This window comes from Dama dama, chromosome 18 (genome assembly GCF_033118175.1).
Source record: "Dama dama isolate Ldn47 chromosome 18, ASM3311817v1, whole genome shotgun sequence".
NCBI lineage: Eukaryota > Metazoa > Chordata > Mammalia > Artiodactyla > Cervidae > Dama > Dama dama.
In genome coordinates, this window is record NC_083698.1 from 38,138,652 (window position 1) to 38,153,744 (window position 15,093).

At 34.7% G+C, this 15,093-nt stretch overlaps 1 protein-coding gene across 1 annotated transcript in view; it reads right to left on the minus strand.

Annotated features, from left to right (window-relative positions):
• LOC133072791 (platelet glycoprotein 4-like) overlaps positions 1–15,093 on the minus strand; it is a 42,973-nt gene that overhangs the window by 13,846 nt on the left and 14,034 nt on the right. The window contains exons 3-6 of the mRNA XM_061166334.1: positions 11,282–11,429; positions 10,288–10,467; positions 8,651–8,742; positions 6,379–6,425 (exon numbers count right to left, since the gene is read on the minus strand). Of these exons, the coding sequence (XP_061022317.1) occupies positions 6,379–6,425; positions 8,651–8,742; positions 10,288–10,467; positions 11,282–11,429 (467 nt within the window). The remainder of the gene's footprint in view (positions 1–6,378; positions 6,426–8,650; positions 8,743–10,287; positions 10,468–11,281; positions 11,430–15,093) is intronic.

The following is a 15,093-nucleotide window of genomic DNA, read 5'->3' on the forward strand; positions in this document are numbered from 1 at the left end:
GGTCTTTCATGTCTCCATACACATTTAAAATTTTTTGTTCTAGTTCTATGAAAAATGCAGGGATTTCATTGAGTCTTTAGATTGTGTTGGATAATATAGTCATTTTAATAGTGTTCATCTTTGAATACAATAATGTGATGTATCTTTCCATCTGTTTGTGTCATCTTTGATTTCTTTCTTCATCATATAGTTTCAGAGTATAGGTCTTTTGTTTCCTTAGGCAAGTTTATTTCCAGGTGTTTTATTCTTTATGACACAGTGGCAAATGGGATTGTTTCTTTAATTTGTCTTTCTGATCTTCATTGTTAGTGTACAGAAATGGAATAGATTTCTGTGTAATAATTTTGTAATAATAATAATTACATATTAGTTATCCAGCAACTTTACTGTGCTCAGATGCTCAATTGTGTCTGACCCTTTGTGATCCCATGGACTGTAGACTACCAGACGCCTCTGTCCATGGGATTCTCCTGGCAAGAATAGTGGAGTGGGTTGCCATTTCCTCCTCCAGCAACTATATTAGAGCTCTTCAATGAATTCAGTGGTTTTCTGATAGCATCTTTAGGATTCTTTATGTATAGTATTGTGTCATTTGCAAGCAATGACAGTTTTATTTCTTTTCCAAAGTAGATTTCTTTTATTTCTTTTTCTTCTATGATTGCCATGACTAGTACTTCCAAAACTATGTTGAATAATAGTGGTGAGAGTCAACATCCTTTCTTGTTCCTGGTCTTAGAGGAAATGCTTTTATCTTTTAACTGTTGAATATGATGTTAACTATATTTTTTATCATATATGGCCTTTATTATGTTCAGATAGGCCTCCTATGTACCCACTTTCTAGAGTTTTTCTTTTTTTAATCTTAATGGATGTTGAATTCTGTCAAAAGCTTTTTCTACCATCTATTGAGATGGTCATATAATTTTATTCTTTAATATTCTTTGATGTCATATATCACACAGATTCATGTCCAGATATTGCAAAATCCTTGTATCCATGGTATAAATCCAACTTTATCATGTTGTGTGATCCTTTAATGTATTGTTTGATTTGGTTTGCTAGTAGTTTGTTGAAATTTTTCACATCTGCATTCATCAGTGATATTGACCCATGGTTTCCTTTTTTGTCTGGTTTTGGTATCAGGGTGATGGTATACTCATAGAATGAGTTTGAGAATATTCCTTCTTCTGCAGATTTTTCAATAGTCTCAGAAGGATAGGTTTAACCCTTCTGTAAGTTTTCAATAGAATTCACCTGTGAAGCCATCTAGTCCTGGATTTTTTTTGTTAGAAGTTTTTAAAGCACAGTTTCAATTTCATTACTTGTGATTGGTATGTTCATATTTTCTATTTCTTCTTAGTTCATTCATGGGAGAGTATACCTTTCTAAGAATTTGTACATTTCTTCCAGGTTTTCCATTTCATTGACATACAGTTGCTTGTAGTTGTCTCTTATGATCCTTTGTATTTCTGTGGTGTTTGTTGTAACTTCTGTTCTTTTTCATTCCTAATTTTATTGATTTGAACTCTCTCCCTTTTTTCCCCTTGATGAGTTTGGCTACAGGTTTATCCATTTGATTCTTTTTAAAGAACAAGCTTTTAGTTTTATTGATCTTTTCTATTTTTTTTTTTCATTTTGATTCTGCTCTGATTTTTATGATTTGTTTTCTTCTACTAACTTTGGGTGTTGTTTGTTCTTCTTTTTCTATTGCTTTACATGTAAGGTTAGGTTGTTTATTTAAAAATTTTCTCGCTTCCTGAGATAAGATTGTATTGCTATAAACTTCATTCTTACAACTGCTTTTGCTTCTTCCCATAGCTTTTGGATCATCATGCTTTTATTTTCATTTGTCTCTAGGTGTTTTTTTTTTTTAATTATTTGATTTATTCAGTGATCTATTGGTTTCTTAATAACATGCTGTTTACCCTCAACCCGTTTGTGTTTTTTAGTGGTTTTTTTTTTTTTTGTAGTTGAATTCTAATCTTATAGCGTTGTGGTCAGAAAAGATTCTTGATATGATTTCAGTTTTCCTAAACTTACCAAGGCTCACTTTGTGGCCCAGCCTGTGATCAGTCCTGGAGAATGTTCCATGTGAACTTGAAAGGAATGTATATCTGCTGCTTTTGGATGGAGTGCGCTATAAAGTCCATCTAGTCTGTCTTTTAAGGCCTGTGTTTCCTTTCATCTTCTATCTGGATGATCTGTCCATTGATAAAAGTGGGATGTTAAAGTCCCCCAGTATTATTGTGTTACTGTTGATTTGTCTTTTTATAGCTTTAGTATTTGACTTACATATGAGGATCCTCCTATTTTGGGTGCATGTACATTTACAGCTATTACATCTTCCTCTTGGATTGATCCCTTGATCATTATCTAGTGTCCTTCTCTGTCTCTTGTAAAAGTCTTTATTTAAAGTCTATTTTGTCTGATGAATGTTGCTACTCCAGCTTTCTTCTGACTTCCATTTGCATGGAATACCTTTTTCCATACTCTGAATTTCATTGTGTATGTGTACTTAGATATGAAGTGGATCTCCTGTAGACAGCATATATACAAGTCTTGCTTTTGTATCCATTTAGCTAGTCTATGTCTTTGGTTGGAGCATTTAAACCATTTACATTTAAGCTAATTAGCAGTGTCTGTTCCTACTTCTATATTCTTTATTGTTTTGGATTTGTTTTTGTAGGTCTTTTTTCTTCCCTTTCTCTTTTGTTCTGTTCTCTTGTGATTTGATGACTAGCTTCAGTGTTGAATTTATTTTTCTTTTTTGTGTTTGTATCTATTGTAGATTTTCAGTTTGCTATTACCATGAGGATTTGATATAGCAGTCCATATATAATAAGGTTGTTTTAAGTTGCTGATGTTTTAATTTCAAGTGCATTTCCAATATCCTGCATTTGTGCTCCCTTATTCTCACAGTTACTGGTTTTGATATCATGTTTTGCCTTTTTTTGTGCAGATGATTTCCTTTCTTACTTTTTTTTGCCTTTACTGGTAAGGTTTTCCATTCTTAATTTATTTGTCTCTAGTAGTGACCTTTTCTTTTCTAGGATTTGTTGCAGATCTGGTCTGGTGGTAATGAGTTCTCTGTAAAGCTTTTGATTTCTCTGTTGCATCTGAACTATAGTCTTCTTAGGGTATTCTTGGTTGTAGGTCCTTCCCTTTCATCACCTTGGATATATCATGTCACTCCCTTCTGGCCTGCTGAATTTCTACTGAGAAATCAGATGATAATCTTATGGGAGTTACCTTATATGTTATTTGTTGTTTTCCCCTAGTTGCTTTTAATGTTTTTCTTTGTCTTAATTATTTGTCCACTTAATTACTGTGTGTCTTGGCATATTCCTCCTTGGGTTTATCTTGCCTGAGACTCTCTGCACTTCCTGTACTACACTCACTGTTTTCTTTCCCATGTTAGGGAAATTTTCAGCTATTTACATTCATTTTTCTCTCTCTTTTCCTTCTGAAACTCATATAAATGTGAATATTGGTGTGTTTAACTTTATCCCAGACTTTTAGACTGTCTTCATTTCTTTTTATTATTATTATTTTTTTATTCTGTTCTGCAGCAGTGGTTTCCACCATTCTTTTAGTTCACTTAGCCACTCTGCCTCAGGTACGCTGCTGTTGCTTGCTTATAGTGGATTTTTCATTTCAGCTACTGAATTGTTCATCTCTTTTTGTTCTTTTGTTTTTCTAGGTCTTTTGTTAAACATTTCTTACATCTTCTTGATCTTTTTATGAGATCTTGTATCATCTTCACTTTCATTACTCTGAATTCTTTTTTGGGTAGATCGCCTATCTCCATTTCACTAAGATGTTCTACCAAGTTTTATCTTGTTCCCTCATCTGGGACATATTCTTCTGCAACCTCATTTTGTCTAATTTTCTGTGGTTGTGATTTCTTTTCTGTAGGCTGCAGGATTGTAGTTCTTTTTGCTTCTGCTGTCTGTCCCCTTGGATAAGACTATCTGAGTCTGAGAGGCTTGCACAGGCTTGCTGGTGGAGGATTTTGCTCCTGCCCACTGGCAGGCAGAGCTGGGTCTAGTCCTTTTGGAGGGCAGGGCTGTACTCAGAAAGCCTGTGTGCTGAGGGATGGGGCTGTGTTCCTGCCTGTTGCTTGTTTTGCATGAGGTGTCCCGGCACTGGCGCCTACAGGATGTTGGCTGGCGCCTGATCTTGGGAAAGAAATGGTATTCACCAGAACTTCCACTACTAGTTTGTTTGTTTGTTTTCCCATTTTGGGGAAAATAATTATACTACCTGGCAGGTATGGAATTTGGTTTCATTGTGATTGTGATTTTGCCCCTCCTCTGTCTTGTTGTGGTTTCTTCTTTGTCTTTGGATGTAGGGTATTTTTTTAGATGATTCTAGCATTTTGCTAATGTTGTTGTGGATGGTTGTTGAGCAGTTAGTTGTGATTTGGGTGTTTCTGAAAGAAGGGGTGAACTCACATTCTTCTGCCTTGCCATCTTACTGGCAAATTGATTCAGAAATTTGTATACATGTAATTTTTAAATCCTCCAATAGCCACATTTTAAAATGATAAAAGTCCATTATATTTAACCCAGTATATCCAAAAAACATCATTTTACACATAATCAATGTAAAATTAACAAAATCTCAAGATCCTGTGTGTACTTAATACGTATGGCACATTTTGGTTTGTACTAACCCTTTTTCAAGTGCTTAATACTGACAAGTGACTAGCTGCTGTCTTATTCAACAAGTCTGTATACTGTACACATTCATTGGTATTCACTTTTGTATTAAATTTTCCACTGTTTAAAAATAAATGAAAGTTTGTTTAAAAAATGGCCAAATCACCTGTTGTTAAAACTGTGATTGTGTTTTCCTACCCTATGAGTAGAGTGGCAATTCCCTTATGTTGAGGTTCCTTTACATGTCCTTTTGGTAAATGTTGTTCTTACTTTTGATTGTGATTCATTCACCTACCCTTATGGCTGATTAATATTTTTTAAATCATTTTTTGAAGTTCTCTCTCTAAGCAGAATTTCATGCAAATAGTTTGAAAATGTATACATCAAAACATAAAAGGCATTTGTTGAGCTTATTGAACCCCTACAGTGATTATTATCCATGGCACACAGTGAATATAAGAAGAAATAACTAGATAATTTCCTCCATTTACTCCACAAATGAGTATCAGCAAAATGAGCTGCTGCTGAATGTGTTTGTTCAAAACAGTAAGACCTAGCCTTCAATTATGAATACCACATTCTTTTTCTAGTAACAACACAAACTTTGGAATCTTCTTACATTTCACTTATAACAGAAAATCAGTAAACTCGATCCTGCCTTTAAGATAATGGGCTATTGAAGATTAGCTGAAGTGCCCAGATGGGTCTCTGAATGGGCATTGCCTACAACTGCCTTCCCAACACCTTAAACATTAAAGGAAAAGAATACATTGAAATGCTTTAAATATCATCAAAGATTCTGTCATAATGATACCAGCAGTTACCATGTGTCATAACCCTAGGATTGTGCATACTTGCAGGACCCTTTTTTTTAAATACATTCAAGTGCAAATCAGTATTTTAATTTTATACCTCTTTAAGCTTATTGAAGAAGGTATGGTAAGTACTTCTATCATGCTAACAACATTGGAATCTATTCTGTTTCTTTAGACTCTTTTCCTAGTGTGTAACCAACAATCTCTCTCAAAGGGATTCCGTCAGAATCCTTGGTCTGCCCAATATACCTTTACTCCTAGTATTTTTACTTCTGTTTTTCTCTTAAATACTTTTAACTTCATGCTTTGTTCCCATCTCTAGTTTAGAATGTTCGTTTTTGCATGTTTTTTCATGGTTAGTAACAATATCCAGTACAGGTATGTATTGGTTAACACATATGTAACCTTGATTTTGTTGCTACTGTTGTTCTTTTCTCTGTAATTATGATCATCTTATTCAAAATAGATGGCTCCCCTTGCAAGGTTACTGATTCTTCTTCATACTGAAACCTCCACTTGGATATATGTTTTACCTTTTATAATTATGTTGATGTTAAATTCTTTCAGTTTTAAATTATTATCTATACAGTATGTACAATAGATGTGAACAGTAACTACTAAACTCATTACTTCTGTGACCAGTAAGTCAGTTAATTAGTCTTTACAAAGCAAACATTTCCCTAGGAATGCAGTAATGGTTTATCCTTAGTGGTTAATCTTGAGACATTCCACCAAATTAGGTAGTTACTAAGACTGTATAGAAATAGAGACCTGAATTATGTTGTAGGGATACAAAGGTAGGTGAAAGCATACCTGTTGAGAACATTGTTGGTATGCTGATAGATTTGTGGGAGAAAAAAGGGGGTTTCATTGTGGTATTATAACAAAACAAATACCCTTACCTGTACCATTAATCATGTCACAGTAACTTGCCCAATAGGAGAGACGCCTTAGGGACAAAAAGAAAAAGGAAAGGAAATTAACATTCACATTCCAAGAGAACCACCTCACATTAATTTGTCTTTTATGGTTCAAGTGGTGGGGTAGTGGTTTAATTGCTAAGTTGTGTCTGACTCTTACAGGAGTCTGTAGCCCACCAGGCTCTTTTGTCCATGGGATTTTCCAGGCAGGAATACTGGAGTGAGTTGCCATTTCCTTCTCCTGGCAATCTTCCTGACCCAGGGCTTGAACTTGTGTCTCCTGCATTGCAGAGAGTTTCCTACATTGCAGGTGGATTCTTTACCGACTGAGCCACCAGGAAAGCCTTACTTCTGCTAAAGTAATAAATATTGATTAGACTAGATGTGACAAATGCTAAATTTAAGAAATATTCTAAATCATTTGGTCTATGTTTTGTTCGAAGTTTTCATCTTGCTGAGGTAATGAAGTGCCTGATACCATTAAGTGGCCAGATTATAAAATAAAAACTGATAAATGTTGTTAGGAACAACTTGGAACAGACCGAGTTCTTAAACATTTTTTGAGAAATATTTATCAGAAATTTAGATCTCTGTTTGGGATTAAGTTTCTATGTTCCAGTGAGAGAAGTGGATTATTGCATAGTATATTGAGTGTTCAACTGAATAGGAGGAAAATATTAAGTAGGTAACTGATGTAAACTCAGTATGAGGGAGAAGAGGGGAGTGTGGAGGAGCAAAGAAGCAGATGTTTGATTAGTAGTGACTGGAAATGTAGATAATCAGTTGATACTTTTCCCCTCTTTTAACTTTGCATGAACTGACATTAAAGTAGAATGAAGTTTATTAATTTATACTCTGGTATCTTCATGAGATATACATATATCTGGAAACAGTACAAACAATGGTAGTGATAGTGTCTCTGCAGTCTCAGAAACTTTTTTGTGATAGAAAATGGGTTTTTCACTCTCCTAACATATCATACCCTAAGATGTGAAGGCAAGCTGTTGCTGCTTTTTGAAACAGAATAAGCTGTCAATCATGCTCAGTCTTGCCATGGTCAGTTAAATTAACCTTATCTTAACCTTAAACTTATGTGAAATTCTTATTCCAATTATGAGCACTCAGTAACTCCTCAAAACCTCTCTGTAATATTGAAATTAAAGAAATGCTCACTGTACTCAGTATATGAACACTGCCATGATATCCCATAAAATGAGCATTTAGATGTGTTTTGTTCCCGCCATTAGATTTTCCTGTAAAAAAAAAAATGTGACTATTGACTCTGTAGATGAAAAAGGAATATGTGTAACTATTTAACTGTTTTATGCAAATTTTATATAGGAACTCAGTGTGAGGTAGTGCTTGCTTAATTAATACAAATATTTCATCTCTTGATTTTGATTATTCTTTGTCAGGAAATCACTGATCTAAAACTCATTTTAACTTTGAGGAGGAAAGTCTTTTTTCCCTTGCTATTTATTGGGGTTCTTCCTATTTTAGACATACGACAGATTAGATGTACTCCAGATAAGCAGGCGGGAGCTAGAGAAAAGTAGGAAATTGTGGCTATGTGAACATATCTCATTTTACTACTACTTCACAGGATATGTGCTCTTTATTTTCAAGTTCAATATGTCAGTTTTAGAACAGGAAATAATAATTCCATTTTTATATTGATAGGCTTTTTTTTTTTTAAAAAAAAACCGAGTTATTTTAAAAACATTTGGAAGGGGAAAGTCATAAAAGTTGTGGCATGGATTCATTAAGCTTCCATCTTTATAGACATGTTTAGTCATGTCACTGGAATGAACGATATTTTTATTTCATGCTCAGTAAAAAAAAAAAAATAAAACAACATTATATTTTCCTAGCTCCTGGATGATGAGTTGACATATTGATATTCTTCCTTTTAATTTCCTGTTATGTAATTGACGTGTGCATGAAAACTCTGGTTATGCAACACAGATCAAAGCAGCCCCTTTAGATTTCTGTGTATAAGAGACCTATTCATAAAGGTGAACCCTCCAGTGGGGCTGATACTCAGCGGCTATGTACCAGTGTGACTTTTAGTCATCACAACTAAAGGGTTAATGCCTGGTAGACCAGGAGTTTCTAAGGGCTGAGATACAGGCAACTCTGTTCCACATATTGGTGCCTGTGCCTTACCAGTTGATAAATAAGTTTCTTGCCTGCCTTAAAGCATCCTAGTGACACACACACACACACACACAACTTACTTTGCCTGTATACTTACTTTTTGCCTTTGTATGTGTCAATTATGCCAACTTTGCTTATGTCATCTTTCCCATTGAAAACTTTATAAACTCCATCTGCAGTGTTGTTGTACTGAAGAAACACATACAAGAAAAAACTACTTCTAAGACAAGCCATGCTTTCCAAATTACAGTATGTAATTAACTCACTTTTGCATTTCTCAGACACTGGCTGTTCACAGTTATTTTATATGATTTGAAATATATAAGCGACGAATTTTTTAAATTACTGATTTTTAATATTCTATAAAAGCAAGATATAAAAGGTGCCTAGAAATAAGTGCTAGATGCTGACATAAAGGAAGAAAACAACTATCAGAAGCTGACACGATCCAACTCTAGTATTCTCTTGTAATTAAGCCAGAAAGGCCATTTGATCACTAGTCCTGTTATATTGGGGTGAAGGGATAGTTAACAAAGCCTATGAGAAAAATGACAGCTTTCCTGAAGTTTTCTCAATGTTATCTCTAATATGTGGTTACTAAAATTTAGGTACACAAAATTAAAAACAGAATTAGCCAAGGAAAGAATTGAGTATTTTAGGCAAATAATAATTGAATTTATTATCCTTTAAGGCTTCTATACTTAAATTTAATTGATATATAACCTTGCAATCCTAAAAATCATCTCAAGTAAAATAATTAAAGAATATTACTGATATCTAATAAAATGCCAAATTAATTCATATTCAATTTTAAAATGCAGTAGTTAACTTGTTCTTTTCATGGCTCAAAACATTAACTAAGTACATCACCAAGTTCACATCTTCTTAAATTTCCTATATGTCATTTCATGACATTTGTAGATTATCAACTAACTCTATGAACATATGACATTGTTGATTTATCCTTCTTGTTGTGTGGAATTTCAGGTAACTTTTAAATTTATGTTAAAACAAACTTGTAGGAGGGCTAGAGAAGGAAGAATGGTATGATGAATACATTTCATGTAAAAATGGGGATTCAACCTGATTGTTCATAGATAGAAAACCAAAGTCAAAACTGTATTCAAAGTTTTTCCACCCTACAATTTAATTTTAGACAGTTTATATATTTGTCAAAGAATGGAAACTTGCTTAAATGCTAGTTTGATTTTAATTAGTAAATTCAGAGAAGTAAATTTTCCCAGCTAGGAAAGATAAAATTATGTGAGATAGACTTTGAAATAGTGAGAATATTTATTAGGGCTAATATACTAATAGGGTTAAGAAATAGGGTTAACACAATAATAAAACTGTGAATTGCCAATGCCATTATATCTATCTGGTTAAAGTCTAATAATATTGACATTCATATTGTTACTCACGGGAAAAAATGAACCAACTGTATTAGTAGGGTGTGGAACCGAATTCAAGAATGGATCCTTGTAGGCCCACTAGTATATATAGTTCTTTCAAAGTTCTCTTTTGAAACATGAGAATTTGACTTTTTGATAAGTGAATTGAGTATTCAATTCACTTTTTAAACTTTTAAAAGTGGCTTTTAAGAACTTAGAGTATGTACTCTGAGATCAGAAATACAGTTGACACATTAAATGATAAAAAAATTATGAACTGTCAATATGATTATATTTATCCAGTTAAAGTCTAACAGTATCAACATTTATAATTGTTACTCACAGGATAAAACACACCAACTGTAGTAGTAATAGAATTTGGAACCGAATTCAAGAATGGATCCGTATAGCCCCACAATAGTTCTTTCAATGTTCTCTTTTGAAACATAGAAGATTTTGACTTTTTGACAAGTGAGTTGAGTATTCCTTGAATAAATGAATTTGGATAGAGATGTGATACAGTCTGCAAAAAAAAAAAAAAAAAAAATCAGGGTTTAAGACACCGACTACAGTATCACTTTCTTAACAAATAAATATGAATATAAGAATTAAACTGAATAAAACAATTTCCAGCCATCTTTAAAATGACTGCCAAATCTAGCCAGGGCTAAAAGTATATTATTTCTTCATCTCTTCATGAGTACATTTCTCTGTGGTTGTGTGGGCCACAGGAAGAAGAGTTTAAAGTTAAGTCCTACTTTTGGACACATTTTATTTGTTTCTCTCATTGGTTGTTGATTTTGGCTGTGCTGAGTCTTCCCTGCTCTGCAGGCTTCTCTCTGGCTGCCTTGAGCAGGGCCAGTCTCTAACTGTGGCGCGTGGGCTTCTCACTGTGCTGGCTTCTCCTGACGCAGAGCATGGGCTCTAGGGTGTGCAGACTTCAGAAGCTGGGGCGTGTGGGCTCAGCAGTTGCGGCTCCTTGGCTCTAGGACACACGCTCAACAGCACAGGCTCAGCTGCTCTGAGGCATGTGGGATCTTCCTGGACCAGGGACTGAACTCACGTCTCCTGCATTATCAGATTCTTTATCACTGAGCCACCAGGGAAGCCCCATAAATCCTACTTTTTAAAATGATACACTCTAAGTGGTCTTCTAATCAGTCTTCAGTTGATTATTCTATGATCTTGTCATCTTTCCAAATGATCGTAAGTAAAAATAATAGCATAAGAAAGCGTTTTTATAAAAATGAAAAAAAAAAAAGATATCTAATGGTAGTTTTAATCATGAGATTATTTACAGTTGGATTCTAGAGTAATTTTGCTGTTTGTCTACTCACGGCTACAGCCAGGTTGAGAACGGTGAACGTGTCATCCTCAGTTCCAACTGATAGCGAGGGTTCAAAGATGGCACCATTGGGTTGTAGGAAAGAGACCGTGTGGGTCTCAGAGTCCTGGATTATATTTTCCTTGGCTAGATAACGAACTCTGAAACACAAGAGTAACTAAAACTCAAAACAGTGGTTTCAAATGAATGTCATTCATTTTAACAGAAGTTAAAATTCAAAATAGTTATTTCAAATGAACATTAATTCTCAAATGCCAGTCATTTAAGCAGTGATTATTGAGTACATAGATTATGTCAGAAATTAGGCTAAACAAGTAGGTTAAAATGATAAATAGGCCAATGCCGAGCCTCCAGCAAATTAGAGAATCTTAGGTGTGCATAGCAGAGGAGAAGGTATATGTGCCATTGTAGGAGTTTACACATATTCTGTGGGAAAGCATGGAAGAGGTACAAAGTCAGGCTAGGGATTATGGTGGAGATAATGGACAGGATACAATTCCATCTTAAGTGTTCCGAGTGACAAATAGAAGCTTAGTTAGGTAAAATGGGATAGAAAGTAGCATGTGTTAGGTAAATGTGTTATTTTAGTAATTCAGATGTTTCAATATGGTTGGTTTAAGGAGTAAGGAGAGTGGTGGAAATAAAGTGATTAAAATAGGTAAGATCTGGACCGTAAAAGGGCTGCATCCCTTACTGAAATGTTTAGCTTTTATCCTGAGGGCAAGGAGAAGAAAGAGAGTTTTAAACAAGGGAATAGTAAGAGCATGTTTTCATATAAGAGAAAGACTGTTCAAAGTGCACAGACTTTCCTGTATTGGCTTTTCCATATTTTCCAGTGTTTTTTAATGAGAATTAAAGATACTAGTGAAATATACTTTCTACTTTACAGATCATTTCCCCTCAATGCCTGCCCCATATATTGTTAAACTTATTATATCTAAGCTTCTCGCTCTAAACACCTCTAGGCAAAGTACTATCTACCTTTAGGAAAGAGGTGAAGGGTGGTTTTATGGGGAAAAATCTTTTGAAAGTAAAAGATATTTAGTGAGATGAAATAAGGTATACATTATTCATTGCTCTATCATTTATCTGAACTCCATTATGTGAGGTTATGGTAGATATCTGTTGTTATCTGACTAAGGTAAACACTGAAAAAACATGAAACAAGTGTGGAAACAAAAAACAAACCAAAGAAAACCTGACTTGATTTCAATCAGGTATAATAAAATTGTAAATTCCTGTAGGATAGGTATTATATGTGTTTTGTATGCCCAAGCAGTATCTGGTAAATGGTAATTTCTTGGTAAATATTTTAGAATAAATAAATAATGGTTCATATTCTTTAAAAAGTGAATTAACAAAAATATAGAAATATATCTTATTTCTAATATAATTTCATTAACGCTTTATTGTTCACTATTCTTGGAGTACTGCAGACACACAGAATACAAAAATCGAAAACAGCAGCCAGGATAGTCTATTACTACTCAATTATTATTCCCGCTTAGAAAATTATATTTTAAACTTAGATTACATATCATTAACATTTTAATGTTAAAATGGTTTAATTTTCAGGAGATTTATATATATATATATATATATATAAAATAATTGAAATAATAGCAAAATAGTTTTGACCGTTTTCTTAGTTGTAGTTACAACACTATACCAGTAGATGGCAATCACTAAGAGAAAAATCCTTTAAACTGAGGTCTGTGTTTAAAATGTACTTTTAAAAAGAGAAGGGAATACATGTAAATCCATGGCTGATTCATATCAATGTATGACAAAACCCACTGGAAAAAAAAGATAATAATAATAATAAAAAAAAAAGAGAACATAATCACTCAATTTTGGTTTAAAAATTAGACTACATACAGGTCCTAGAAAGTGTTGGTTAATGAGATCAAAGGGAGGAGTTCCTCTATACTTTAGCCCAAGATTGGTTTCTCTGTACCCCTACCAAAGCAGAGGAACTTAAAAAAAAAATTATATTGGTCCCACTTCTGGGCATACACACTGAGGAAACCAGATCTGAAAGAGACACGTGCACCCCAATGTTCATCGCAGCACTGTTTATAATAGCCAGGACATGGAAGCAACCTAGATGCCCATCAGCAGATGAATGGATAAGGAAGCTGTGGTACATATATACCATGGAATATTACTCAGCCATTAAAAAGAATTCATTTGAACCAGTTCTAATGAGATGGATGAAACTGGAGCCCATTATACAGAGTGAAGTAAGCCAGAAAGATAAAGAACATTACAGCATACTAACACATATATATGGAATTTAGAAAGATGGTAACGACAACCCTATATGCAAAACAGAAAAAGAGACACAGAAATACAGAACAGACTTTTGAACTCTGTGGGAGAAGGTGAGGGTGGGATGTTTCGAAAGAACCGCATGTATATTATCTATGGTGAAACAGATCACCAGCCCAGGTGGGATGCATGAGACAAGTGCTCGGGCCTGGTGCACTGGGAAGACCCAGAGGAATCGGGTGGAGAGGGAGGTGGGAGCGGGGATCGGGATGGGGAATACGTGTAAATCTATTGCTGATTCATGTCAATGTATGACAAAACCCACTGAAAAAATAAATAAATTTAAAAAAAATAAAATAAAAAAAAATTATATTGGATCTGAGAATGTTTTGAAGGAATTAACCAGGTCTTCAAAGAATTGGCGTAGGTTGGAATAGACATAAGTATGATCTCAAACTAGATAATTTTATTCTTTGACCCATGTCACATCCTGCCAGAGTTTCATCAACCTCACATTAGCAGCCAAAGCTAAATAAGCCTGTGTTTCTGTTTGAGGAGGGACATCCTTCACTGGAAAAGGTTGGTTTCCATTCCAATCCCAAAGAAGGGCAATGCCAGAGAATGTTCAAACTACCACACGATTGTACTCATTTCACATGCTAGCAAGGTAATTCTCAAAATCCTTTAGGCTTCAACAGTATATAAAACCAAGAACTTCCAGGTGTACAAGCTGGATTTAGAAAAGGAAGAGGAACCAGAGATCAAATTGCCAACAATCATTGGATCATATAAAAAGCAAGGGAATTCCAGAAAAACATCTACTTTTGTTTCATTGATTACACTAAAGCCTTTGGCTGTGGATCACAACTAACTGTGGAAAATTCTTAAAAAGATGGGAATACCAAACCACCTTACTTACCTCCTGAGAAACCTGTATGCAGGTGAAGAAGCAACAGTAAAAACTCGGCATGGCAAAAACTGATTGTTTTAAAATTGGGAAAGGAGTACATCAAGGTTGTATATCGTCACCCTGCTTATTTAACTTATATCACAGCACATCATGCAAAATGCTAGGCTGGATGAATTACAAGCTGGAATCAAGATTGCTGGGAGAAATATCAATAACCTCAGAGATGCAGATGACACCACCCTAATGGCAGAAAGTGAAGAAGAACTAAAGAGCCTCTTTATGAAGGTGAAAGAGGAGAGTGAAAAAAAGCTGGCTTAAAACTCAACATTCAGAAAACTAAGATCATGGCATCTGGTCCTGTCACTTCATGGTGAAATAGATGGAGGAAAAATGGAAACAGTGACAGACTATTTTCTTGGGCTCCAAAATCACTGTGGAAGGTGACTGCAACCATGACAGTGACACTTGATCCTTGGAAGCAAAGCTCTGACAAACCCGACAGCATAGTAAAAAGCAGACACGTTACTTTGCCAGCGAAGGTCGCCCTAGTCAAAACTGTGGTTTTATCAGTAGTCATGTTCGGATGTGAGAGCTGAACCCATAAAGGAGGCCGAGTGCCGAAG